Raw genomic sequence first — 27,744 nt, 5'->3', positions numbered from 1 at the left:
TGTACAGACAATTTCTTCACACTCCTTCTAGCTATGGATCCAAAAGTCCTTCCACAGAGAGATTAGGTTAAATTCTGCTGCCCATAGAAGTCTATGGAAAAGATAGTATAAAAGAAACAAGTTACTGGAGGGAGACACAAACACACAAAAATCAGACGCTTTATAGTAACTGTATATCTCTCCCAGTGCTGGATTCACAGATGCCTCTCAATAGTACGGGATAATAGCTTACATGCTGCTATTTACTAGTACATTGACGAGTAAAAGGGTAACAATATTTTGAACTTTTGATTTTTGGTCTCCATATCTCACCATCCACTACAGCTTTGAGCGTGAGATGACCTTCATTCTATAGACTATCATCTTGGCTATCTCGTATATAGGTTTTACTTGCAGCTATTTAGCATATGATTAGTTATAAAGATTCTTGTCATGTCACTGCATTGTTACTGTTTTGCTCCTAAAAAAATTTCATTTAGATTTTTATCTTGTTAGTATGTTGTAAATCCGCCTTTGGCTTTCAGCACTGCCTGAATCCTTCTGTGCTCTAGATTAGATTCAAGCATGTCTCACCCGAAATCAGATCCCAGGACTCTTCTACACGTTCCCAATGTTGGTGTATACTGGTCGGTCACTTGGGGATATATACAGCTTTTTCCTCAACTCTACTTACAAGTGATCCCTTGCGTTGAGGTCTGGGGACTGTGGGGACAATCCAGCTCCTCCACTTCATTGTCATTGAACCATTTATTCTCCTATCTTGCGGTATGCTTCGGTCGTTGTCCTGCTGGAACACTTTGTCGTCCCATTCATGCCCATAGCACTCAAGTGTATGGAGTAACTCATCTTGTAGGATATTGACATATGGCTCAGAAGTGAGGTCACCATCGATACTGGTCAAAGTGTCCAACGCCTTTGGCTGTAAAACACCTCCATATCATCAGACTTCCTCCACCGAACTTGACAGTTCCTTCACTTTCTCGATTCGTTAGCTTCTTTTTCCTCTTGTTTCTTCCAGACCTATTTGTCCCCATCAGAGCCTAGTCTATAGACTTTCGTCTCATTGCTCCAAATCACCCGTTTCCAATCTTCTTCTGTCTACTTTTCGTTCTTTTTGTCAAACTTGAGCCGACGCTTCTTTGACGATATTGAAGTTGAGGCTTCTCCTTTTTTCGGGCCACCATTCCAGACTTGTGTAATGTTCGGTGCCCGCATGGACGTCTGTGATCTCACTATTATGAAGCATATGAGCCGCCTCCACTGCCGTATTTGTTGCGCCAGAACTTATAGACCTTGTGATAAGACGACTTGTTGACTCCCAAGATTTTGCCTGGGCATCTCTTGACTTTTGAATGGATGGACAGACTTCACTTCATATTCTTCCAGCTATCATGGCCTCACATGATGCAGTTTGGCAATTTTCTTGGCCTAAAGACCACTATCGATAAGCTGGATGATGCTGTTTCTCTTTTCTTGGGAAATCTTCATAGCGGCTCCTCAATTCGAACCAATGACCTTTCGCTTGGGAATTAACCTAATAACACACTGAGCTATTGGGGAATGTGAGAACAGGTTGTGATTTCTAGTATATAGGAAGAAAAAGATTTTTCAAACATCAGAAGCAAAACAGTAACAATGCAGTGACATGATGAGAATCTGCATAACTAATTATATGTTAAATAACTGAAAGTCACATTTATGCATGTTATAGCCAAGATGATTGTCTATAAAATGAAGGTCGTCTCACGCTCAAAGCTGTAGTGGAGGGTGCGATATGGAGCCTGAAAGTCAAAAGTTCAAAACATTGTTACCCTTTTGCTCATCAGTGTGTTTTATTGCACCCTCCTAATGCTGGATTCACAGCTACACCGCTTGGTACTTCATTATAATGGTCTCCATGCTGTTGTTTTCTAGGAAGTGTTTTTTTTTATCTCAAGTTCTATATTCACAGCTACATTGCTTAGTGTTCCTGTACAATGTCCCAGGTATGGGGTATATAGAGAAAGGAGAGCAGATATCCCTCATGTCTGTGTGTGCTATGTGCTAGTCTCCACCCACGAGCTCAGAGACAACTGAAAATCAGAGATGGCACCTGTACAGGAGAAAACTGCTGATAACTGGAGAGTACAGGTTATAAAATGCCCCAAATGATATTAGGGCCACTACACACATTGGACTTAAATCTGCGGAGCCAACCAATATTGACAGACTGGCCTGACTGTCTATTGTGTTTGGGGGCGCCGGCCAACTCATAGTGGGGAGCGATTGTTCTGAGCACAAGCAACTGACTAACCGTCACTATATGAGTGGTCATCACCATGGATACCTAAGCTACTGCAATGCCCTGCACATGAGGTAAGTGACATAGCTAATCAAGAGAACTATACTACATTTCTAATTGGAGCTATTTGTTAATATTAATATTATTACACCCACTACATATTAGGATAGGAGCTTAGAGATGGGAATAACCCTTTAAACAAAAAAAATTGTCTTGTGTAACGATCCTCCCATGAATGCAAGAAACCAGTAAAGCTCAGGGAAGAATGCTGGGAGGTCTGAGTTTGGCAGAATTATGAATGCAGCTCTGGACAAAAGCATTTATGAATGTTAAAATTAATTCAAAGATGAATGTACATCCTAGACTTAAGATTATCACAAGATCAAAAGTAGTGATGGCCGCTCCGCTCACCTTAGTAGCCCGGCTTTCAGTGATCTGACTCAATTCGTCCCCTCCGAGCTGGCAGGAATCTCTGTATGCAGCCCATCCGTGTAATCAATCCCTACAATCTCACAGGCCGGCAAGACCTCTTCCAGGAGGATCAGGGTTAATCCCTTATTGTTGACAGCAGGGAGGTCAGACAGATCCAAATGCTTCAGATTCCTGAGGAAAGCACCGCAAGTTAGGCCACATCAATGCCAGAGCCATCAGTTATTAATGGCTGTCATCTAGGAGGGCACAATGGGGAGCATTTATTATAACACCCCCTCTCCATGAAACAAAATGGACCATCAATCTCTTATGTCTGGGGCAGCCGGTTATCCGCTATTTTGGGAAGCCAGGATTCAACTCGCTGGACCCATCAGTAATAAAGATACACGAGTAGCGCCCCACGAGGCAGGTGGTTAGCAGACTCGTTCACGGGCCATTTCGGGTCAGGTCAGGCGATGTCACGGGTGGCCTTGCCCGGTTCCATTGCCCTGAGGCGTACAGTTAATGGTGGGGGAAGCGGGGTATTGGGAAACATTTGTCGTGACGCCACCTGTGGTACGCAGCCAGGGAGTATCCGCCGCTGCAGAATTCCTCACTGGGGCAACTGTTATGGCAGCCATGATGGTGTTATGGTGTTGCTCCCCACGGGCGGAGCAGGCCCCGGGTGGATGAAGAGGGATTTAACGGTCGTTGGTGCATAAGCGCTGGGCGGCCCCGCTAAGGACGAGCCAACACAGTCTCTACAGGTTCAGGGTGTAGTTTACTCACATCTTCAGCTGCCAGCCCGGTCACACTGGTCACTGCCGAGATGGGCTCCAGCCAATCCCAGATCCGGTAAGGGGCCACCACCGGTGTTTTGAGAGAGAAGGAGAGAGTCCTATTTCTAGGGTGTCCCCCTCCGCAGTAAGTTACCCTTTCGCTCCAAGCCTCGGGTCCAGTAAAGTCCACGTTTTCCAGAGATGTCTTGCCAGAACTATGGTCCTGACGGGTCTGTCCTTGATGTGAGTCTGTTGTGCCTATTTCTATCCCAAGTGGAACCCACCCCCCAGGTGGCTGGCTTCAGTGACCGGGGAAGTCCCATGATCGTGATGGCCACCCCCCTGCCTAACCTGAGCCATCCCACCCTGTGTGAAGGCTCTTGAGCTGTATGTTGTGTGTAAATGTGGAACACCAATGATTAACCCCCTCCTTACCTGAGATAGATACCGCACCTTAACACTAGAAGTCCCAGAGAGGGGTCATTTAACATGTCTACCTTTGGAACCCAGAGACGGGTCGAATGACCTGAAGAATTTTAACTAACATACTATAATCACCGTCTTTGGTTCTGTAATTAAGGCCATTACTGTCGCACCACAGGAGGTTGTTGTTTTCCATTGAGTTTAGCCATTTAATTTCTAGTTAGTGCTATTCAGTTTGGACTAAGGGTCATTTGACCCTCTTTCAGGACTTCAGGGGGGAGCTCAAAATTTCTGGAACTTCTAGTGTTAATTGAGGTGCCTGTGGCAACCAGAGCCTCAGGGGCGTCACACATGCACAACCACATTTCCAGACTTGGGTCTTAAAGGAGTATTACCATTTCATTAAGTGATGGCACATTGCTAAAACAAGCCACCACTACTTGATTAATGCCTTCTTAAATGCAAAACACCCTATAGTCACCTCCCGATCCAGCGTAGTGTCTGATTATGCTCGCATGACACTGTCATGTCACAAGAGCACTGCAGCGTTCACGTGACATAACAGTGCCAAGCATGAGCTAAAAGAATCAGCTCTGATATTGCTGGAATGGCGCCAGTCCAGGGGATGAGTATAGGGTGTTTATATACCACATGGTGCTCTGTAGCATCAAGAAGGGGGTGTCAAAGTAATGGACAACCCCTTTAATTACTGCTAGAGGTCCAACCCCTGGGACCTCAGCTGGTTGGCTGTGCAGATGACGAAGTGCTGTGGTTTTATCAATCTCAGGATTACAAGGGTCCTGAAGGTCAGAAGCCCAAAAATCATTAAGGAGGACTTGTCACGAGGTCAAAGTGGACAATTTTTGCTCTTGTTATTCCCGTTGCTTCCAAATATGCCGTTTTATGTTTATTTATTCTCAAATTCGCCACACGGTTCCAAAGATATAGGCCTTTTTATTTAGTGCTATGGTCTTTCCAAGGGGGCGGTGCTCGTGGATCCTCGGGGGCGTGTCTTTAGGCTGCATAATTACGAAAATTGTCCAATCATGAAGGAAATAATGCCACATGGTACCTGGAAGGAGTCGGATGAAATTGCATGTATTCTATGCAAATGTATAACTTGCCAAATCACTTTTGGTAAAACAGGAGGGAACTCACTGCAGGTGGTGTAGGGTCGCCAGCCCCCGTTCTGTCACTTGCCGACATCCAGCCAACGACAGGACTTCTAATGAATCCTTAAATACATGCAGCCGACTTAACGCCCAGTCATCCAGGTGATGGCAGTGGCTGAGGTTCAGCGTCCGCAGCTCCGGCAGGGAATCTGTGCAGCAGAAGGACAACCCATTACATCACGCTTTGTTTTCCTCATTGTCCCGTAACTTGTGTTTACAGGGGTTTTCCATTTTATTTGAAGGGTTCTTAAAAGGGGTTTTCCAAAACTGGAAAACCCCTTTCAGCAATCTTCAAATAAAGTTGGAAAACTAGCTGCAGTTAGTGATTTCCTCACCCTCCCTGGGTCTAGTCTCCGTCGCTGCTCCCAGTGTCTGTTAGTGTCTAGCGCTGCAGCCAATCAATGAGCTCATTGCGTGTTTACAGCAGAGGGCACCGATTGGCAGCAGCGCTGTCAGGAATGCGGACAATAACAGACACTGGGAACAGCTACAAAGACTCAGTGATAGACCCTGGGAGAGTGAGAAAAGCGCTAACTGCAGCCGGTTTTCCATTATCATCAAAAAAAGTCAAAACATTTTGTAAAAAGTGGATGGGGCTCAGCAAAAAGGACGAGGTCTACCAACACGTAACAAATTAAAGTAGTTCCTGATTAGGATTAGTAAAACAAGGCTGCTTTTAGAAACAGTGCCACCTCTGACTATGGGTGGTGTGTGGTATTGCAATTCAGTCCCACTGAAGTGAATGGAGCAAAGCTGCAATTTCGTGCACAGCCTACAATCAGAGGAGGCGCTATTTCTGAAAAATATCAGCCGCATTTTTTCTAATCTACGCCAGTTGGGGTAGACTTCATTTTCCGGAGCACAGATATTCCAGCGATCAGCCCCTGACTCGCTTTTTGTGTGAAAATGGCGGGACGAAAAGCCTATCTTGATAAATTTCCCCAATGCTTCACTATTCCCAGTGAAAGGTAAACATAACATTTCACTATATGCCCGAGACTAGGAAACTATGCGATCTTGGTAAGTTCCTATTCACGCACAGCAAGCAGAGGTCTTGGAAATGTTGACTAATTGAAATATTACTTTTCAGAACTTTCCATTCTCCAATATCTGACTTTTAAATTCCTGTACGGCAGTGACTTTGCTCTCACCGATGTTGCTCAGCCCCATGAAGTTCACCATGCTTCCGCTCAAGTCCAGGCCCTCTATAGGGGTGTCTTTGTGCTGCAGGAAATCCCAGGTATACCGACCCCTGCGGTTTGGCCGAAACCACTCAGTGTGACCCTTAAACCTGTAGCAAAGAGATGGTGACACTCAAATGATGTAATGATATTAAAGGAGTCGTCCACATCCGGAGAGTAATCATCCATACACAGGAGAGTTGATAACTTGCTGAATACCAGGGGTTCGACTAATAAGTCCACCAACAACCCCAAGAACAGGGGTCTAAAATTCCCTGTTGAAAGAGTGGTGACCCCCCCCCATGCCCTCCTCTACTCCATTCATTTCTAAAGATGGCCAAAGGCTTGACTCAGGATCACACACCCCCGTGCTCCCCTCCACCTTCTTATTCCCAAAGATGGCCAAATTCTGGACTCAGGATCACGCCCCCCGTGCTCCCCTCCACCTTCTTATTCCCAAAGATGGCCAAATTCTGGACTCAGGATCACGCCCCCCGTGCTCCCCTCCACCTTCTTATTCCCAAAGATGGCCAAATTCTGGACTCAGGATTACGCCCCCGTGCTCCCCTCCACCTTCTTATTCCCAAAGATGGCCAAATGCTGGACTCAGGATCACGCACCCCATGCTCTCCACCACCCCTGCATTCCTAAAGATGGCCAAATGCTGGACTCAGGATCACACCCCCCCATGCTCCCCTCCACCCTTGTATTCCCAGAGATGGCCAAATGCTGGACTCAGGATCACACCCCCCATGCTCCCCTCCACCCTTGTATTCCCAGAGATGGCCAAATGCTGGACTCAGGATCACGCCCCCTATGCTCCCCTCCACCCTTTAATTCCTAAAGATGCACCAATGCTGGACTCAGGATCACCGGTGATCCCAGCGGTCCAACACCAAGCAATCAGAAAATAAGTACCCATAGTATGGATAGGTGATAAAAGGGGTGGTCCCAAATCGGCAGGATAACGTCTTATCTGGGAAACCTCGAGGGAACCAATACGGATGGAAAACAACATCTTAAAAGGGGTTGTTTATTATGCAATTTTTTCAAATAATAAAGTGAACCCTGATTTGTGATCACTTTAATTGCTCCCCAACCAAAGAAGAAAAATACTCATGTCCCCGAGCTATCTACGGGACGGCGGCCATACCTCACTCCTCCCCCCTGCTCCAGCGTGTAGAAGGTGGAAGCCACGATATTTCCGTACAATGCTTCTATGCGATGAAGGGGTCTAAATAAAAAGTGAAATCAATATAACCAATATTACCATGAATCCATTTATAGGGTATCAAAATTCGTTACTTAGACACAGGCATTTTTAGGGTCTGAGTAATCAGATACCCGCTGATCAGTCATTGATAGGATCAATCGCAAAAGAAGACTCCCCCTTAGATGGTGACTGACAAAAGGAAGGGATTCACTCAGTACCTCTCCACCCCCTCTGCCCCCGACATAATCGCAGGCCGTGATGGCTCCTGAGGCAGTCGGAGGCCTAAACAATATCCTCTGGGAACTGTCAGCTAAAGAAGCCTGACCATTGCGGAACAAGGCCTGTAGATGGACTAGGCAAAGAAGTAAAAAACAAAAGACGAGTAGCTCTCCTTCCTTTTTGAGACCAAACAGCAGTTTACATCCACATTTATGGGATTTATGTGCCCCAAATATCCCACTTAAATTAACCCTTTCACCACACAGCAATTTTCCATTTTCACTTTCGTTTTCTCCTCCCTTTCTTCCAAGAGCCATAGCTTTTTTATTTTTCCATTCATATAGCCATATGAGGGCTTGTTTTGTGGGACGAGTTGTACTTTCGAACAACACCATTGATTCTGCCCCATATTGTACTGGAAAAAATATTACAAGTGCAGTGAAACTGCAATAAAAGTGCAAGTCCTCAATTGTTTTGGGTTTTTTACTTACTATGTTCACTATATAATAAAGCTGACCTGACAATATGATTCCTTAGGTTTGTACGAGTTCATTGATACCAAACATGTATACTGTAGTTTTATTTTTATTTAATTTGTGAGGGGGCAAAAAAAAAAAAAAAAAAAAAAAAAAGAATTGCACTTTTGTCGACATTTTTCGAGACCCATAGTGTTCTCGTTTTTAGGGATCTGGGGCTCAGTGATGGCTTATTTTTTAGGTCTTGAGCTGACTTTTTTGTATCCCATTTTTGGGTAGATGGGATATTTTGATCGCCTATTGTTGCTGAAGCCAAAAAAAATGTAATTCTGGCGTTTTTTTCTCATTATACCCTTTATTGATAAGATTATTTTACATTTTTATGGATCAGGCATTTCTAAAAGCGACGATACCAAATATGTGTATTTTTTTTTTCTATCTAAAATTTTTTTTTCTATCCCATTCTATCAAAAGGGGGGGTGATTTCAATTTGTTTGTTTTTTTTTTTTTCATTTTTCCATATTTTTAAAAACTTTTTCCTTCTACACTTTTTATTGATTCTACTTGTCCCAATAGGGGACTTGGAGCTCACACTGTCCGATTCTTCTGCCCGCATTAAAGAGACAGACACAGCCTTGGACGTACAGGTACATACAAAATCGTGAAGGGATTAAAAGGTATTTTTCCACTAACAAAGTTTATTTTAATGAATAAATCTTGAAATAATCATAATTTCCACAATTGGAGGTGTTTAAAAATAATGCTCCTGTGCTGAGATAATCTTTTATATGTGTCCCTGCTGTGTACTGTGTAATGGCCGTGTCTGACCGTACAGGGATATGGTCTGATCATACCACATCTCCTTGGCAGGGATGGACGCATAAAAGTATATAGATATTAGAGCACAGGATCGCAAATAATGCTTTCTTTGTGGTAAAACATTTTTTAAAAACAGACAGGGAAATGTTTTACCTCACAAAAAGAATCAGCTGTGATCCCGTGCTGTGATGTCTGTATACTTTTTTACTCCCCCCTGCCCAGGAGCTATGGTATGATCAGACCATGTCACTGTACGGACAGACACGGCCATTACACAGCACATAGCAGGGACACATATATAAGATTATCTCAGCACAGGAACATTTTTTTTTTAAACACATCCAATTGTGGAAATTATTATTCTAAGGCTGGTTTCACACTACGTCTTTTTAACATCCGTTGAAAACGTTATTTTAGCGGAAATACGGATCCTGCTTTTACAGCAAATAACGCATGCAAACGCATCTGTTATTTTGCAGGATCCTGCACTGGATGTTTAGGGGCGGGCATTGGAGTCATGTGATCGGGAGTGAGGGGAACTAGACTGGGAGCCGGCTTCTGACAGCTGCAGACGCTGGTAACCAAGGTAAACATCGGCCTTGGATACCCGATATTTATCTTGGTTACGAGTGTCTGCAGCTGCTAGGAGCAGGGCTGCCTGCACGCGTAACCAACGTAAACATCGGGTAACTAAGAGAAGTGGTTACGCGATATTTACCTTGGTTACGAGTGTCCGCAGCTCTCAGGTGGGGGAGAGAGGAAGGGGAGGAAGGGGGAAAGACAGAGATAGAGAGAGAGAGGGTGAGGGAGGGAGTAGAGAGATAGACAGATCACGCGAGACTGGTTCTGGGCATGCTCAGTACTTTCTGGGCATGCTCAGTACAAAGAAGGGAATTTTGTTTACTTACCGTAAATTCCTTTTCTTCTAGCTCTAATTGGGAGACCCAGACAATTGGGTGTATAGGCTATGCCTCCGGAGGCCGCACAAAATATTACACTCAAAAGTGTTAAGCCCCTCCCCTTCTGCCTATACACCCCCCGTGCTCCCACGGGCTCCTCAGTTTTGGTGCAAAAGCAAGAAGGAGGAAAAAGAATTATAAACTGGTTAAAAGTAACTTCAATCCGAAGGAATATTGGAGAACTGAAACCATGCAACATGAACAACATGTGTACACAAAAAACAGGGGCGGGCGCTGGGTCTCCCAATTAGAGCTAGAAGAAAAGGAATTTACGGTAAGTAAACAAAATTCCCTTCTTCTTTGTCGCTCTATTGGGAGACCCAGACAATTGGGACGTCCAAAAGCAGTCCCTGGGTGGGTAAATAATACCTCGTAAGAGAGCCGTAAAACGGCCCCTTCCTACAGGTGGGCAACCGCCGCCTGAAGGACTCGTCTACCTAGGCTGGCATCCGCCGAAGCATAGGTATGCACCTGATAGTGCTTCGTGAAAGTGTGCAGGCTCGACCAGGTAGCCGCCTGACACACCTGCTGAGCCGTAGCCTGGTGCCTCAAAGCCCAGGACGCGCCCACGGCTCTGGTAGAATGGGCTTTCAGCCCTGAGGGAACCGGAAGCCCAGCAGAACGGTAGGCTTCGATAATTGGCTCCTTGATCCACCGAGCCAGGGTTGATTTGGAATCCTGTGACCCTTTACGCTGGCCAGCGACAAGGACAAAGAGTGCATCCGAGCGGCGCAGGGGCGCCGTACGAGAAATGTAGAGTCTGAGTGCTCTCACCAAATCTAACAAGTGCAAATCCTTTTCACATTGGTGAACTGGATGAGGATAAAAAGAAGGTAAGGAGATATCCTGATTGAGATGAAAAGAGGATACCACCTTAGGGAGAAAATCCGGAACCGGACGTAGAACCACCTTGTCCTGGTGAAACACCAGGAAAGGGGCTTTGCACGACAACGCTGCTAGCTCAGACACTCTCCGAAGAGAAGTGACTGCTACTAGAAAAAAACACTTTCTGCGAAAGTCGTGAGAGGGAAATATCTCTCATTGGCTCGAATGGTGGTTTCTGAAGAACCATCAGAACCCTGTTTAGATCCCAGGGATCTAACGGCCGCTTGTAATGTGGAACGATGTGACAAACCCCCTGCAGGGACGTGCGTACCTGTGGAAGCCTGGCTAGGCACTTCTGGAAAAAACCCAGAGAGCGCTGAGACTTGTCCCTTACGGGAGCCGAGCGCCAAACCCTTTTCCAGTCCAGATTGAAGGAAGGACAGAAAAGTGGTCAAGGCAAAAGGCCAGGGAGAAATACCCTGAGCAGAGCACCACGACAGGAAAATTTTCCACGTCCTGTGGTAGATCTTGGCGGATGTCGGTTTCCTAGCCTGTCTCATAGTGGCAATGACGTCTTGAGATAACCCTGAAGACGCTAGGGTCCAGGACTCAATGGCCACACAGTCAGGTTGAGGGCGACAGAATTCAGATGGAAAAAAAGGCCCTCGAGATAGCAAGTCTGGTCGGTCTGGTAGTGTCCACGGTTGGCCGACCGTGAGATGCCACAGATCCGGGTACCACGACCTCCTGGCCAGCCTGGAGCGACGAGGATGGCGCGGCGGCAGTCGGTCCTGATCTTGCGTAACACTCCGGGCAACAGTGCCAGCGGAGGAAACACATAAGGGAGCTGAAACTGCGACCATCCTGAACTAAGGCGTCTGCCGCCAGAGCTCTGGGATCTTGAGACCGTGCCATGAACATTGGTACCTTGTTGTTGTGCCGGGACGCCATGAGGTCGACGTCCGACACCCCCCAGCAGCAACGGATCTCCTGAAACACGTCCGTGTGAAGGGACCATTCCCCTGCGTCCATGCCCTGGCAACTGAGATAATCTGCTTCCCAGTTTTCCACGCCTGGGATGTGAACTGCGGATATGGTGGATGCCGTGGCTTCCACCCACATCAAAATCCGCCGGACTTCCTGGAAGGCTAGCCGGCTGCGTGTGCCACCTTGGTGGTTGATGTATGCCACCGCTGTGGAATTGTCCGACTGAATTCGGATCTGCTTGCCCTCCAGCCACTGCTGGAACGCTTTCTGGGCAAGATACACTGCCCGTATTTCCAGAACGTTGATCCGAAGCGAGGACTCTTGCAGGGTCCACGTACCCTGAGCCCTGTGGTGGAGAAAAAAACGCTCCCCACCCTGACAGACTCGCGTCCGTCGTGACTATTTCCCAGGATGGGGGTAGGAAGGATTTCCCCTTCGATAATGAAGTGGGAAGAAGCCACCACCGAAGGGAAGCTTTGGTCGCCTGAGAGAGGGAGACGGTCCTGTCGAGGGACGTCGGCTTCCTGTCCCATTTGCGTAGTGTCCCATTGAAGGGGACGCAGGTGAAACTGCGCGGAAGGGACTGCCTCCATTGCTGCCACCATCTTCCCCAGGAAGTGCATGAGGCGCCTCAAGGGGTGTAACTGGCCTTGAAGGAGAGATTGTACCCCTTTCTGTAGTGACTGCTGCTTGATCAGCGGAAGCTTCACTATCGCTGAGAGGGTATGAAACTCCATGCCAAGATATGTCAGCGATTGGGCCGGTGTCAGATTTGACTTTGGAAAATTGATGATCCACCCGAAACCCTGGAGAGTCTCCAGGGAAGCGTCGAGGCTGCGTTGGCATGCCTCTTGAGAGGGTGCCTTGATCAGCATCCAAGTACGGGATCACCGAGTGACCCTGCGAGTGTAGGAGCGCTACTACAGTAGCCATAATCTTGGTAAAAACCCGTGGGGCTGTTGCCAGGCCGAACGGCAGTGTCACGAATTGCAGGTGTTCGTTTCCTATGGCGAAGCGCAAGAAGCGCTGGTGCTCTGGAGCAATCGGTACGTGGAGATAAGCATCTTTGATATCGATCGATGCAAGGAAATCTCCTTGGGACATTGAAGCGATGACGGAGTGGAGGGATTCCATCCTGAACCGTCTGGTCTTTACATGTTTGTTGAGCAGTTTCAGGTCCGGGACCGGGCGGAAAGACCCGTCCTCCTTTGGGACCACAAACAAGTTGGAGTAAAAACCGTGGCTCTGTTGCTGAAGAGGAACCGGGATCACCACTCCTTCTGCCTTCAGAGTGCGCAGCGCCTGCAGAAGAGCCTCGGCTCGCTAGGGAGGCGGGGATGACCTGAAGAATCGAGTCGGGGGACGAGAGGTGAACTCTATCTTGTAACCGTGAGACAGAATGTCTCTCACCCAGCGGTCTTTTATTTGTGGCAGCCAGGTGTCGCAAAAGCGGGAGAGCCTGCCACCGACCGAGGATGCTACTAGAGGAGGTCGAAAGTCATGAGGAAGCCGCTTTATTAGCGGCGCCTCCGGTGGCCTTTTAAGGACGTGACTTAGACCGCCATGCATCAGAGTTCCTTTGTTCTTTCTGAGACCTTTTGGACGAGGAGAATTGAGACCTGCCCGCGCCCTGAAAGGACCGAAACCTCGACTGCCCTCTCCTCTGTTGGGGTATGTCCTGTTTGGGCTGGGGTAAGGATGTATCCTTTCCCTTGGATTGTTTGATGATTTCATCCAGACGCTCGCCAAACAGCCTGTCGCCAGAAATTGGCAAACTGGTTAAGCGCTTTTTTGGAAGCAGAATCTGCCTTCCATTCCCGTAGCCACAAGGCCCTGCGGAGTACCACCGAATTGGCGGCCGCGACCGCCGTACGGCTCGCAGAGTCCAGGACAGCCTTAATAGCGTAAGACGCAATTGCCGATGTCTGGGTGGAAATGGATGCCACTTGTGGCGCGGCCGTGCATGTGGCTGCTTCAATTTGCGCTTGCTGAGATAGCTTGTAGCGCCCATACGGCTGCGAATGCTGGGGCAAAAGAAGCTCCGATAGCTTCATATATGGATTTCAACCAGAGCTCCATCTGCCTGTCAGTGGCATTTTTGAGCGAGGCCCCATTTTCCACTGCAAGTATGGATCTAGCCGCCAGTCTGGAGATTGGAGGATCCACTGTGGGACACTAAATCCAACCTTTAACCACGTCAGGGGGAAAAAGATAACGTGTATCCTTAAGGCGCTTAGAAAAAACGCTTATCTGGACAAGCATGATGATTCTGGACTGCCTCTCTGAAATCAGAGTGGTCTAGAAACATACTCGGTGTATGAGAAGCTAACTCCTCCGCCGGAGGAGCTGAGGGAGAAATATCCAGCATTTGATCGATGGACGCAATAAGATCGTTCACTATGGCGTCCCCGTCTGGAGTATTAAGATTGAGAGCGCCCTCAGGATCAGAATCCTGATCAGCTGTCTCCGCATCATCAATCAGAGATTCCCCCCGCTGAGACCCTGAACAATATGATGTCGAGGGAAATTCTAAGCGAGCTCGCTTAGTCGGTCTGGGGCTGGGGTCTGTGTCAGAACCCTCAGCCTGGGATCCATGAGATACCCCGGGAGGACATTGTTGGTCCAACTGAGGGGGGCCAGGGAACAATGATTCAACAGAGTCCCTGTGCTGAGATACCGGCCTGGACTGCAAGGCTTCTAGTATCTTAGCCATAGTCTCAGAGAGTTTTGCGAACTCCGTCCCCGTCACTAGGACAGTGTCAACAGGTGGCTCCCCCTGGGCCCCTCTTAGCAGAGGCCCTGGCTGAAAAAGTGTCACAGGGGCCCAACATTGCACACGATGAGGGTCAATGGAACCTGTCGGCAGCTGGGTTGTACAAGCGACGCAGGCAGCATAATAAGCCTGTGTTTTTGGCACCCCTGCCTTTCGTGGGCGCCATGCTATTGTTTTCCCTAGTAACACAATAGGGTATATAGCCAGAATGAACTGTGCTCATACAGTGTAAAATATATACTATACACAAATAATGTGTCAATACACTACAGCACCATGGGGCTAGCACCAACAGGTGCTGCTTACCATCCGCCTAAAGCGGTTATGAGGCCACCAGAGACCGTGTCTGTGTCTCCCAGTGTTTGTCCCTCTCTGCAGCGTCGGAGGAGCTGACAGGAAATGGCTGCGGCGTCCTGACGAGAGGAGGGAGCCGTGGGCGTAGCCGAGGTGCTCACACTGTGCACAGTGAGGAGGGTGGAGTATGGAAATCATACTCCAGCCCTCAGTGCTGCTCTGTTCCGTGCAGCGTCCCGCCCTTCCCCCTGCCTGTCAGGGCTGAGGGCGGGAGAAAAGGAAACTAGGCCGCAAGCAAGCCGGGGACTCGAGTATAAGCGTCGCCGCCGTAAAAGCGCGGCCGACGCCGAAGTCCCTGGCGAACTACAAGTCCCAGCCGCGCCGCAGTTTCACATGGCAGCGGCGGTTAGCGCGGTAGCCCCTACATATAAACACACTCAGCGACGCTGAGTGTGTAATGGCACAGTTTAACCCGGCAGCGCCGCGGTCCCCGGTGCACTAGCACACCCAGCAAAGCTGAGGTGTTGCCGTGCGCGGTCCCCACAGAGATACAGAGTACCTTCACGTAGCAGGGCCATGTCCCTGAACGGTACCCAGCTCCTATCCAGCAGTCTCCCAGGAGTTGTGGATGAAGCACGGTCTCAGTGCCTGGAGACCGATAGGATCCCACTTCACCCAGAGCCCTGAGGGGGATGGGGAAGGAAAGCAGCATGTGAGCTCCAGCCTCCGTACCCGCAATGGATACCTCAACCTTAACAACACCGCCGACAAGAGTGGGGTGAGAAGGGAGCATGCTGGGGGCCCTATATGGGCCCACTTTTCTTCCAACCGACATAGTCAGCAGCTGCTGCTGACCAATCTGTGGAGCTGTGCTGTGCGTGTCTGACCTCCTTCGCACAAAGCAAAAAACTGAGGAGCCCGTGGGAGCACGGGGGGTGTATAGGCAGAAGGGGAGGGGCTTAACACTTTTGAGTGTAATACTTTGTGCGGCCTCCGGAGGCATAGCCTATACACCCAATTGTCTGGGTCTCCCAATAGAGCGACAAAGAAAGCAGGATCCTGTCTATCAGCACGCCAGCGTTCACCTGCGTTTGCGTGCGTTATAGTGCGGATCCGGTGACTTGCAGTATTTTGACGCAGCTCAAAAACGCTACAAGTAGCGTTTTTGAAACATGTTAAAAAACTGCAAGTCACCGGATCTGCACTATAACGCACGCAAACGCAGGTGAACGGATGTTAACGCGAGTCCATTGCAAATGCATTGAAATAAAAACGCATTTGCACTGGATCCGTACTTCCGCTAAAATAACGTTTTCAACGGATGTTAAAAAGACGTAGTGTGAAACCAGCCTAAGATCTATTGATTATAATGAACGTTAAAATTTATTTTGTTTGTGGGAAAACCTCTTTAAGGGGGGTTTGCATCACTGATATAGAATATACAGTTAGGTCCAGAAATATTTGGACAGTGACACAAGTTTTGTTATTTTAGCTGTTTACAAAAACATGTTCAGAAATACAATTATATATATAATATGGGCTGAAAGTGCACACTCCCAGCTGCAATATGAGAGTTTTCACATCCAAATCGGAGAAAGGGTTTAGGAATCATAGCTCTGTAATGCATAGCCTCCTCTTTTTCAAGGGACCAAAAGTAATTGGACAAGGGACTGTAAGGGCTGCAATTAACTCTGAAGGCGTCTCCCTCGTTAACCTGTAATCAATGAAGTAGTTAAAAGGTCTGGGGTTGATTACAGGTGTGTGGTTTTGCATTTGGAAGCTGTTGCTGTGACCAGACAACATGCGGTCTAAGGAACTCTCAATTGAGGTGAAGCAGAACATCCTGAGGCTGAAAAAAAAGAAAAAATCCATCAGAGAGATAGCAGACATGCTTGGAGTAGCAAAATCAACAGTCGGGAATTTTCTGAGAAAAAAGGAAAAAGGAATTGACTGGTGAGCTTGGGAACTCAAAAATGCCTGGGCGTCCACGGATGACAACAGTGGTGGATGATCGCCGCATACTTTCTTTGGTGAAGAAGAACCCGTTCACAACATCAACTGAAGTCCAGAACACTCTCAGTGAAGTAGGTGTATCTGTCTCTAAGTCAACAGTAAAGAGAAGACTCCATGAAAGTAAATACAAAGGGTTCACATCTAGATGCAAACCATTCATCAATTCCAAAAAATAGACAGGCCAGAGTTAAATTTGCTGAAAAACACCTCATGAAGCCAGCTCAGTTCTGGAAAAGTATTCTATGGACAGATGAGACCAAGATCAACCTGTACCAGAATGATGGGAAGAAAAAAGTTTGGAGAAGAAAGGGAACGGCACACGATCCAAGGCACACCACATACTCTGTAAAACATGGTGGAGGCAACGTGATGGCATGGGCATGCATGGCTTTCAATGGCACTGGGTCACTTGTGTTTATTGATGACATAACAGCAGACAAGAGTAGCCGGATGAATTCTGAAGCGTACCGGGATATACTTTCAGCCCAGATTCAGCCAAATGCCGCAAAGTTGATCGGACGGCGATTCATAGTACAGATGGACAATGACCCCAAGCATACAGCCAAAGCTACCCAGGAGTTCATGAGTGCAAAAAAGTGGAACATTCTGCAATGGCCAAGTCAATCACCAGATCTTAACCCAATTGAGCATGCATTTCACTTGCTCAAATCCAGACTTAAGACGGAAAGACCCACAAACAAGCAACACCTGAAGGCTGCGGCTGTAAAGGCCTGGCAAAGCATTAAGAAGGAGGAAACCCAGTGTTTGGTGATGTCCATGGGTTCCAGACTTAAGGCAGTGATTGCCTCCAAAGGATTCGCAACAAAATATTGAAAATAAAAATATTTTGTTTGGGTTTGGTTTATTTGTCCAATTACTTTTGACCTCCTAAAATGTGGAGTGTTTGTAAAGAAATGTGTACAATTCCTACAATTTCTAGCACATATTTTTGTTCAAACCTTCAAATTAAACGTTACAATCTGCACTTGAATTCTGTTGTAGAGGTTTCATTTCAAATCCAATGTGGTGGCATGCAGAGCCCAACTCGCGAAAATTGTGTCACTGTCCAAAGATTTCTGGACCTAACTGTATGTGTGCAAAGTGTTATATTTTACTATGTACCATCCAAAGCACATTAATTTTTAGAAAACAGCTGAACCCCTAGATTATTTTTTTAAGGAACTTAATTTCAAAAATAGGGTCACTTATTGGAAATTTCCACTCTACTAATTCCTCACGGACTCTGCAAATGCAACATGGAATCCAAAATCCATTCCAGCAAATTCTAATTAGCGTTTCTTTACTTTCAGAGCCGTGCACCCCAACAGTAGGGTACGACCACACGTGGGGTCACTGTTCTCCAGAGGAATTTTGTAAGTTCGGGAATTCTTGTTCTCTCATTCGCACTTGTGAAGAAGAAAAGTTAAATTTTATACGAAAAAAATTACATTTTTCATTTCTGCTGCCCAAATCTGTGGGGTCTAAATCTTCGCTAGATCTTGCTTGAGGCAGACAAGGGCAGGTCTTCACACCTAGAGGCGAGGTGGTTACATATTAAGAGGTTCCTTTGTTTCGTAGACAATCCTGAATATTTTGGAAGGACCTGTGGACATTTACATATTAAATAACCCATTATCTCCTGAGGATCAAAGCTGGTCTGGTGTCTGCTGGACAATGGGTTCGGCCTCAGGGGTTGTATGATCAGACCAAAGAAGCCATAGTGTGGCCTTGTGCATGGGCCTTGAATCTTTAATTATTTCTGGACCAAAACCCCCCTATACACAGTTGACTAATGTCTGCCGAACCTACCGATGATGTAGACCGACAATAATATTTATGGGTGCCCAGGACAATTGTTGTTGCGGGAAGTGAAGGATCCGGCTTGTCCAATTTAGGGCTGCCAATTGCTTTGTTGTACAGAACATAAGAAGCCACCAGAGATGTCCAACAGTGGCTCTCACATAGAACTGCTGAACGAGCGCTCCTGTCTATGGGAGAGACGTTCATGATGGCTGCCGGACAGATGATCAGACATCCAATGTATATGGCGGGCTATAGAGTGCCAACTTTAGGAAGGTGCTGACACCTGGAGAACTCAGACAGTGACCCGAAAGGTTGGTACAACAATGATGCGGCCACGGGGGGGTTGTATGACCAGACCAAAAAAAGACATTGCGTGACGTTCTGCATAGCCCTTGAGTCTTTAATTATATCTGGACCCCCATACCCAGTATACTAATGTCTGCTGAACCCACCGATGTTGACCAACATTAATATGTATGGGTACCCCAGATAATTGTTGCAGGAAGCAAAGGATCTGGCTTGTCCGATTTCGAACTGTCAGTTGCCTTGTTCTACAGGAGATAAGAAGCCACCAGAGATATCTGACAGCGGCTCTCTCTTAGGCTATGTGCGCACTAGAAAAAAGTGATTTTTCTCAAGAAAATTTCTTGAGAAACTTCTGGGAGTTGAAGATTAAAACCGCATGCGTTTTTGCCGCCGTTTTTCCGCAGGTTGGTCCCTGCGGTTTTTTATGCTGTAACTGCAATAAATAATATAGATAGATAATCGATAGCTAGACAGACAATGGATAGAGGGAAAGATGGATAGATAGATAATAGATAGATGGAGAATAGATGAGAAAGACCTATATAATGTCCCACCCTCCTGCATATTCTAAGCTGGCACACTTTAGTGACTTTCATGCGGCACTACAGGGTGCCTAACTTTGTATGTAGCCAAAAAATAAATAATTAAAAAAAAACGACGTGGGGTCCCCCCATCTTTTGTAGCCAGCTAGGGTAAAGCAGACTGATGCAGCCTGCAAACCACAGCTGGCAGCTTTACCTTGGCTGGTAATCCAAAACAGAGGGCACCCCACACTGTTATTTTACATTAAATAATTTAAAACAAAAAACGTGGGGTCCCCCCAAATTGGATCACCAGCCAAGGTAAAGCGGACAGCTGGGGTCTGGTATTCTCAGACTAGTGAGGTCCATGGTTATTGGACACTCCCCAGTCTAAAAATAGCAGGCCACAGCCGCCTCAGAAGTGGCGCATCCATTAGACGTACCAATCCTGGCGCTTCGCCCCAGCTCATCCGTTGCCCTGGTGCGGTGGCAAACGAGGTAATATATGGGGTTGATGCCAGATGTGTAATGTCACCTGGCATCAAGCCCTGGGGTTAGTGATGTCAAGCGTCTATCAGATATCCGACATCACCAACCCAGTCAGTAAGAAATAAGAAATAGACAACAAAAATAAAGCTTTATTTGAAAAAACACTCCCCAAAACATTCCCTCTTTCACCAATTTATTGGAAAAAAAAGATCAATTCCAGGTCCGGTATAATCCTATAAGGGGGTCCCACGGCGATCCATACCATAGTCACTGTCCCAGTAAATGAAGAACAGAATGTTCCCCATTGGCTGGGAGAGTAATGCAGTGACCTGAGCTAACATCAATAGGTCAGCCCAGGTCACTGCAGAGGATGCCAAGCGCTGCCATCAGGAGCATAGATGAGATCATTACCTTCTGTGATCATCTCCTGTACTGCTGACGTCAGTGCTGTCACTGCCTTCTATGCCCGCCGCATTCTCATCAGTATCGCGAGAGCCCATGACGTCACCGCTAGTGACAGTCTTGGGCTGCCCGCGAGATGGGCATAGACAGCAGTGATGTCAGGAGGCAGGAGATCATCACAGCAGGTAATGATCTCATCTCACCTCCTGACAGCAGCGCTCGGCATCCTCGCGGATGCCAGCACTGCAGTGTAAGGAGCTGCTGACACTGCGGGCAGACACTGACACACAGCAGTGCGGGCAGCGGCGGGGCTGGAGCGGGGCACACACTGCACGGGCACCTGGAGGTCACACGGAAGTGCTTCTGTGCGGCGTCCAGGGAGTGTGATCTGTGTGTTTACTCTGCTCCGCTTCCTCTTCCTGTCATAATGACATCACTTTATTCATTTATATAGCGCTATTAATTCCACAGCACTTTACATACATTGGCAATACTGTCCGCATAGGGACTTTAGATTGTGAGCCCCAATCAGTATGTCTTTCGAATATATATATATATATATATATATATATATATATATATATATATATATAATATATTATATATAAAATATTTTTTTTTCTTACATTACAGTGTATATATATATATATATATATATATATATATATAATATTTTTTTTTCTTACATTACAGTGTGTATATATATTACACTGTAATGTAATAAAAAAGATATATATATGTCAATATATATATATATATATATATATATTGACATTACATATATATATTTTTTTTATTACATTACAGTGTAATATATATATATTTTTTTTTTTAATTACATTATATATATATATATTTTTATTTATTTATTTATTTTTTGCAATTTCAACTCAAACGGAATTTTTTCCTGTTTTCCAGTACAATGTGTGGTAGAATGAATGGTGTCATTCAAAAGTACAACTCACCCTGCAAAAACACAAACCCTCATTAAAAGTGGTTAAAAGTAAAAAAGTTGTGGCTCTTGGACGAAAAGGGGGAAAAAAAACAAAAACTCGACAGGTGGTGGAGGGGTTAAAGTCTTCATCTAAAGTAAAGTCACCCTTTGTGATCAGCTGATTCCAACAGATCCAGGAGCTAAGGCATAACATTATGTCTCATTACTGGGAGGCTCTTTGCTTTGACCAATGGAAAAGGTGCCTGGGTTGGGGACCAACAAGATTACATGTAATAACAGAAGAGGACCATTTTGGACAACCCCCAGAAATACCTCGTTTGTTTCAAGCTTTGGATTAAAACATACATATTAATGATCTCTTCATAAAATTGACATGAGTGAAAGGGTTAAAATAAAGTATTTTTACATAAGAAAAAAATCATTTTTGCAATTGGGTTCCATTAAAAATGTTGCACCATTTGCCATCTGCTTCCTCTGTGTTATAGAGCTTGCTGGGGGATACAGAATGAGTTAACTGGGAATCAGTCAGTGAAGCTCAATCTGATGATCCAATGGGAGAGTTTCCTATTCTTTTATGTCTTTTTCTGAGCTGAATTATGAAATAAAAGATGAATGTAAAGTGGACACACACAAAAAAAAAACCTTGCAAGAGCCAAATGGTGCAAAATTTGTAATAAAACTGAATTTCAAAAAGTATTTAAAAAGAAAAAAATAAATAAAAATGTCCTAAGAGGTGGAGAACCCCTTTAAGTGTCTCCATGTGTAGTACTGAATACGTACTGGTTCTTAATACTCAGTCTCCAGTTCTTGAAGCTGATGCTCCACCTCATTAGGGCCTGGAAGGAGAACGAGCGAGTCAGAAAATACTGCAGGACCTTCTCTTTGGTGTCAGAAGAAGAGGTGGATGAGCCGTAACGTCGGATCCCGGGACTGATGGCCGGCAGCGCTCGGATACTCCGCACCTGAGACAGGAAACACAACACCGCCACTATTTATACACCCAACATTCCCACTATTTAACCCCTTTTAGGACAGGGACATTTTTCATTATTTTTGCTCTCTTCTTTTTCCCTTTCCTATTTTTTCCCATCTACATAGAAAATTAAAAAAAATAAAAAATCAGCACTAATTTTAAATGACACTGTTCATTTTATTGCATAATGTCCTGAAAATAGGGACAAAAAAAAAATCCAAGTGTGGTGTGATATGATGAAATAAATAGAATTATTTTATTGTTTGGTATTTTTTTGAGGGGCGAGGGAAGGGTTCGTTAGCACAGCGTAAAACAACAACAACAACAACAACTTGGGGACATAGATTCTACAAATCAGTAGAGTAAAAAAAATACAAATGTAGAAAAAAAATTTGAACTTTGAATCTCCCCCTTTTTCCAATTTAAAACTAAAGAACTAAAATACTACTACTACTACTACTACTACTAATAATAATAATAAATAATATTATTATTATTAATAATAATAAAATATAAAAATATGATTGTCTTATTACTATTAACAATAATAATATGAAAAATAAAAATATATATGATTGTCTTATTACTATTAACAATAATAATATGAAAAATAAAAATATATATGATTTTCTTATTACTATTAATAATATGAATAATAAGTAAATCATATATATTTTTATTTTCTTACTATTAATAATATGAAAAATAAAATTAAAATGTATATGATTTTCTTGCTATTAATAATAAAAAATAAAAATATATATGATTTTCTTATTACTATTCATAATAATAATAATATTAAAAATATATGATTTTCGTATTACTATTAATAATAATATGAAAAATAAGAAAATCATATTTATTTTTATTTTATTATTCATATTATTAATAGTAATAAGAAAATCATATATATATTTATTTTATTACTATTAACCCCTTCACCCCCAGCCACTAAAACACCCTAATGACCGGGCCATTTTTTGCAATTCTGACCAGTGTCACTTTGACAGGTTATAACTCTGGAACGCTTCAACGGATCCTTGCGATTCTGAGATTGTTTTTTCGTGACATATTGTACTTCATGTCAGTGGTAAATTTAGGCCGATATTTTTTGCGTTTATTTGTGAAAATTTATGAAATTTTGCAAAAATTTTGAAAATTTAGCAATTTTCAAATTTTGAAAATTTATGCCTATAAATCTGAGAAATATGTCACACAAAATAGTTACTAAATAACATTTCCCACTTGTCTACTTTACATCAGCGCAATTTTCGAAACAACATTTTTTTCTGTTAGAAAGTTAGAAGGGGTCAAAGTTCATCAGCAATTTCTCATTTTTCCAACAAAATTTACAAACGAATTTTTTTTAGGGACCACATCACATTTGAGGTGACTTTGAGAGGCCGAGGTGACAGAAAATACCCAAAAGTGACCCCATTCTAAAATCTGCACCCCTCACTCTGCTCAAAACCACATCCAAGAAGTTTATTAACCCTTTAGGAGCTTCACAGCAACCAAAGCAATGTGGAATGAAAAAATGAAAAATTTTACTTTTTAACACAAAAATGTTACTTTAGCCATAAAATTTTAAATTTTCACAAGGGAGAAAAGAGAAAGTGCACCCTATAATTTATTGTGCAATTTCTCCTGAGTACGCTGATACCCCATATGGGGTAAAAATCAATTGTTTGGGCGCACGGCAGAGTTCGAAAGGGAAGGAGCGCCATTTGAATTTTTGAACACAAAATTAGCTGCACTCATTAGTAGACGCCATGTCGGGTTTGAAGACCCCCTGAGGTGCCTAAACAATGGAGCTCCCCCACAAGTGACCTCATTTTGGAAACTAGAGCCCTCAAATAATTTTTCTAGATGTTTGGTGTGCACTTTGAACACCTGGGGGCTTCACAGAAGTTTATAACGTTGAGCCGTGAAAAGAAAAAAATAAAATTGTTATCACTAAACTGTTGCTTCAACTAGGTAGCTTTTTTTTCACAACGGTATCAGTAAAAAATGCACCATGAAATTTATAGTGCATTTTTTCCTGAGTACGACGATACCTCATATGTGGTGGAAAGTAATTGTTTGGGCGCATGGCGGGGCTCAGAAGAGAAAGAGCACCATTTGACAGCAAAATTGGTTGGAATCATTAGCTGACGTAATGTTGCATTTGGAGACCCCCCTGAGGTGCCTAAACAATGGAGCTCCCCCACAAGTGACCCCCATTTTGGAAACTAGACCCCTCAAGGAATTTATCTAGATGTTTAGCGAGCCCCAAGGGGCTCCACACAAGTTGATAATGTTGAGCCATGAATACAATTTTTTTTTTTCCACCACAAAACTGTTACTTGAACCACGTAGCTTTTTTTTTTCACAAGGGTATCAGGAAAAAATGTACCATAAAACGTCTTGTGCAATTTTTCCTGAGTACGCAGATACCTCATATGTGGTGGAAAGTAATTGTTTGGGCATATGGTGGGGCTCAGAAGAGAAGGAACGCCATTTGACTTTTCAAACGCACAGACGCGGTGCACTGATCGACTGCTGCAGGACGCACATTCAGATGAGATACAAAAAGCGTCGGTGATACGGAAAAAAAGAAAAAGTCACGCCAAAAATTGAGCAGGGATGCCAATCCGTTATGTGCATCCCTGATCAGCGCTCGGCGGGACGCACGGACAGATGCGATACAAAAAGCGTCGCGGATACGGAAAAAAGTCACGCCAATAATTGAGCAGGGATGCAGATCCGTTATCTGCATCCGTGATCAGTGCTCGGCGGGACGCACGGACAGATGAGGTGTAAAAATGGACAGGATACAGGGGAAAAAAAAAAGTTATACTCACAGTACCCAGAGGAGTAGCAGGAGGAACAAAAGGCAAGCGAGATAGACAGCTGTACAGGAGCCTCAGGCAGGACGTTGGACAGATCAGCAGAAGACCCAGGAAGAAGGACCCAGAGATGGATGCAGATGTGATCGGGCCAGTGAAGAAATCGGACGACCCGGTGAAGGCAGGTAAGAGGACGTCAAGGGGAGAGGGGAGGGGGAGAGCAGAGGGGGGCGCGGGAGAGCAGAGGGGGGCGCGGGAGAGCAGAGGGGGATACCGGAGAAGCAAGGAAAGAAGGAAGGAAGGAAGGAAGGAAGGAAGGAAGGAAGCAGAATAGAGATGACAGAGGAGGCAGGCAGATCGCAGGGGGAGCAGATCGGGATGTCGGGGGGGCAGATCGGGGCGTGAGGGGGCAGATCTGGGGGGGGCACGGGCAGGGGCCATAACGGTAGCGCGCAGGGGCCATAACGGGAGCGCGCAGGGGCCATAACGGGAGTGGAATACTCACGTGGAGCAGGCGCAGAAGCAGTGACATCAGAGGCGGCGTCTGCGGCGGCAGCGGTGGCGTGGTACCACAAGTAACACGCTGCAGACATGTTGGGGGAGGGTCCCCAGACCAGCACAGGCCTGGGGAGGGCGGCCACCTGCAGATCAGACCGCCCCACTGCACACTGATTGGAGCGATTGCGCGTCATAGCACGATCGCTCCAATCAGTGCTGCAGGGGCTGGGGGCGGCATGTTTGAGATCCACCTATGATCTGCTGTAGCTGCTACAATAGATCATAGCAGGATCTCACAGTATCGCACTAATTCGGGCATTATTTTTGCCGAAATCAGTGCGAATGTTGTGGTTGGCGGTTCAGATTTGAACAGCCAATCACAACGAACGTCGATGGGGGGTTGCGATGCCGCCCCCCCCTGGGGTCAAGCAAAAGTCCCCTGCTGCAAGAAACTGCAGGGGACATCATTTAAAAGCCGTTGCTATGGCCACGGCAATCAAATGAAGTTTAGGCAGTAAAATTACGTCCCTGGTTGTTAAGTCACGTTAAAATAGGACGTAATTTTACTGCCCGCGGTCGTGAAGGGGTTAATAATAATAATAATATGAAAAATAAAATAAAAATATATGATTTTCTTACTATTAATAATGATAATAATAATATGAAAAATAAAAATATATATGCTTATTAATAACAAAAATAAAACTTAAATATCATTTAAAATATATATGATAATAAATAATTCTATTAATAATGTGTATATAATATAAATATATATCATATTAATAATAAATTATATATACCATATTTTATTTTAATTTTTTTATTTTATTTTTATATTTTTTATTTATTATTTTTTTTCTATTTCTTTAGTTTTAAACTGGAAAACTATGTATGATGAACAAATAAAATTCCCTAGTATGTCCGCATTCGTAGGAGTTTTCATCTATGAAAATATTAATTTAATAAAAAAATTTGTTAAAAAAATAAAAAAATGTTTATATAAATTAAAAAAAAACAAACAACAATTTAAATCGTTTTTACCCCAAAACTTAGAGGGTCTCAGCAATTTTTATTTTTACAAAAGTCTAAATTTGTTTTATTCATTCATTAATGTATTTAAATATTAAAACAAAACGTATATAAGTTTGCTAACACCATAATCGTACTGACCTGGAGAAATATGATGGTGAAAAAAAAAAAAAAAAAAAAAAAAAAACACTGGCAGAATTGAGGAGGGTTTTTGTTTTTCTTCACCGCACTTTTGAATTTTTCCCAGCATTTTTTTGTACATTATATGGGAAAATGAATGGGTATCGTTCAAAAACTCAACCACCCAAAAAATAAAAATAAAAAAAAAAAAATATGGGTTTTGGAAGAAGGGGAGGAAAGATAAACAAAAGCACAAAAATGAGAAAATGTCAACCAGTCATGAAAAGGTTAAAGAACCACTCCTGACGGCATAAAGCTGGCCACCAATCAGATTCCAGCTGTCATTATACCAATGCCACTTAGCAAATAAAAGCGGCGCGCCAATTGGTTGCGCTTGTCATCTCCTCCATAGAGCAAGTAACTGCTACCGTATTAAACCAAATATACGAGAAGCTATGGCAAAGACAGCGGTATACCACACACTATGGTAAATCCTGCTGCCCGTACACTCGGTAACTACAACTCAGGTCCGGTGACTGTCATAGCACGTGACCTCGGTACATAACAGCGCGCACATACACAGGTATATACGCAGGTGACAGCGCTCTGCCCAGGATCTGTACCGTAAACATCTTTCTCTATCATTGACCTACCAGTCTGGACGCCGCCATGATGACCGTAGACCACGTGTTGAGAGCTCACTTCGCCGAAACCCCTGATTGGTGGATAGGTCGAAGATGGGTGTGGCTAACATCTGGTCGTATATAACGCCGAGAGCAGCGGAAGTCACCTCAGTAAACTAAGTCGGCTCTTGTTCTGAAGCTGTTGGTGCGGATGTTGCGGGCTCCTCAGTCAGTGCAGTGGCGGGGGATGTGCGTCGTGGGCCGAGAGCAGTCCTACTAGGCCCTTGAATAACAGATTTAACCCTATAGTTAGTAGAAATCCTTTTTTTTTTTTAGTGTGAGGAGGAGAACGGGGGAGAGGGACTCATT

General features: G+C 44.8%; 1 protein-coding gene across 1 annotated transcript; it reads right to left on the bottom strand.

Annotated features, from left to right (window-relative positions):
- Window positions 1-3: 3 nt before the first annotated feature.
- Window positions 4-27,482, bottom strand: DMAC2 (distal membrane arm assembly component 2). The gene is made up of 7 exons (XM_075323545.1): window positions 27,406-27,482; window positions 22,082-22,263; window positions 7,401-7,481; window positions 6,218-6,357; window positions 5,053-5,215; window positions 2,693-2,884; window positions 4-91 (listed from the first exon to the last, which is right to left on the bottom strand). The coding sequence occupies exons 1-6, from the start codon at window positions 27,421-27,423 to the stop codon at window positions 2,722-2,724; spliced, it is 747 nt and encodes a 248-aa protein (XP_075179660.1). The 5' UTR covers window positions 27,424-27,482; the 3' UTR covers window positions 4-91; window positions 2,693-2,721.
- Window positions 27,483-27,744: the final 262 nt, after the last annotated feature.

Source organism: Anomaloglossus baeobatrachus, chromosome 9, assembly GCF_048569485.1.
Source record: "Anomaloglossus baeobatrachus isolate aAnoBae1 chromosome 9, aAnoBae1.hap1, whole genome shotgun sequence".
Taxonomy (NCBI): domain Eukaryota; kingdom Metazoa; phylum Chordata; class Amphibia; order Anura; family Aromobatidae; genus Anomaloglossus; species Anomaloglossus baeobatrachus.
Note: the sequence above shows the minus strand (reverse complement) of the source record. Positions and strands in the feature narration are given on the sequence as shown.

Bases quoted from the DNA above. Each gene is read 5' to 3' on its own strand.
- DMAC2 (XM_075323545.1), bottom strand. The intron at 7,482-22,081 runs GTACGTATTCAG...CTTTTTATTTAG, and splicing joins AGACTGAGTATTAAGAACCA to ACCCCTTCATCGCATAGAAG. The intron at 5,216-6,217 runs GTGAGAGCAAAG...TCTGCTGCACAG, and splicing joins CATGGGGCTGAGCAACATCG to ATTCCCTGCCGGAGCTGCGG.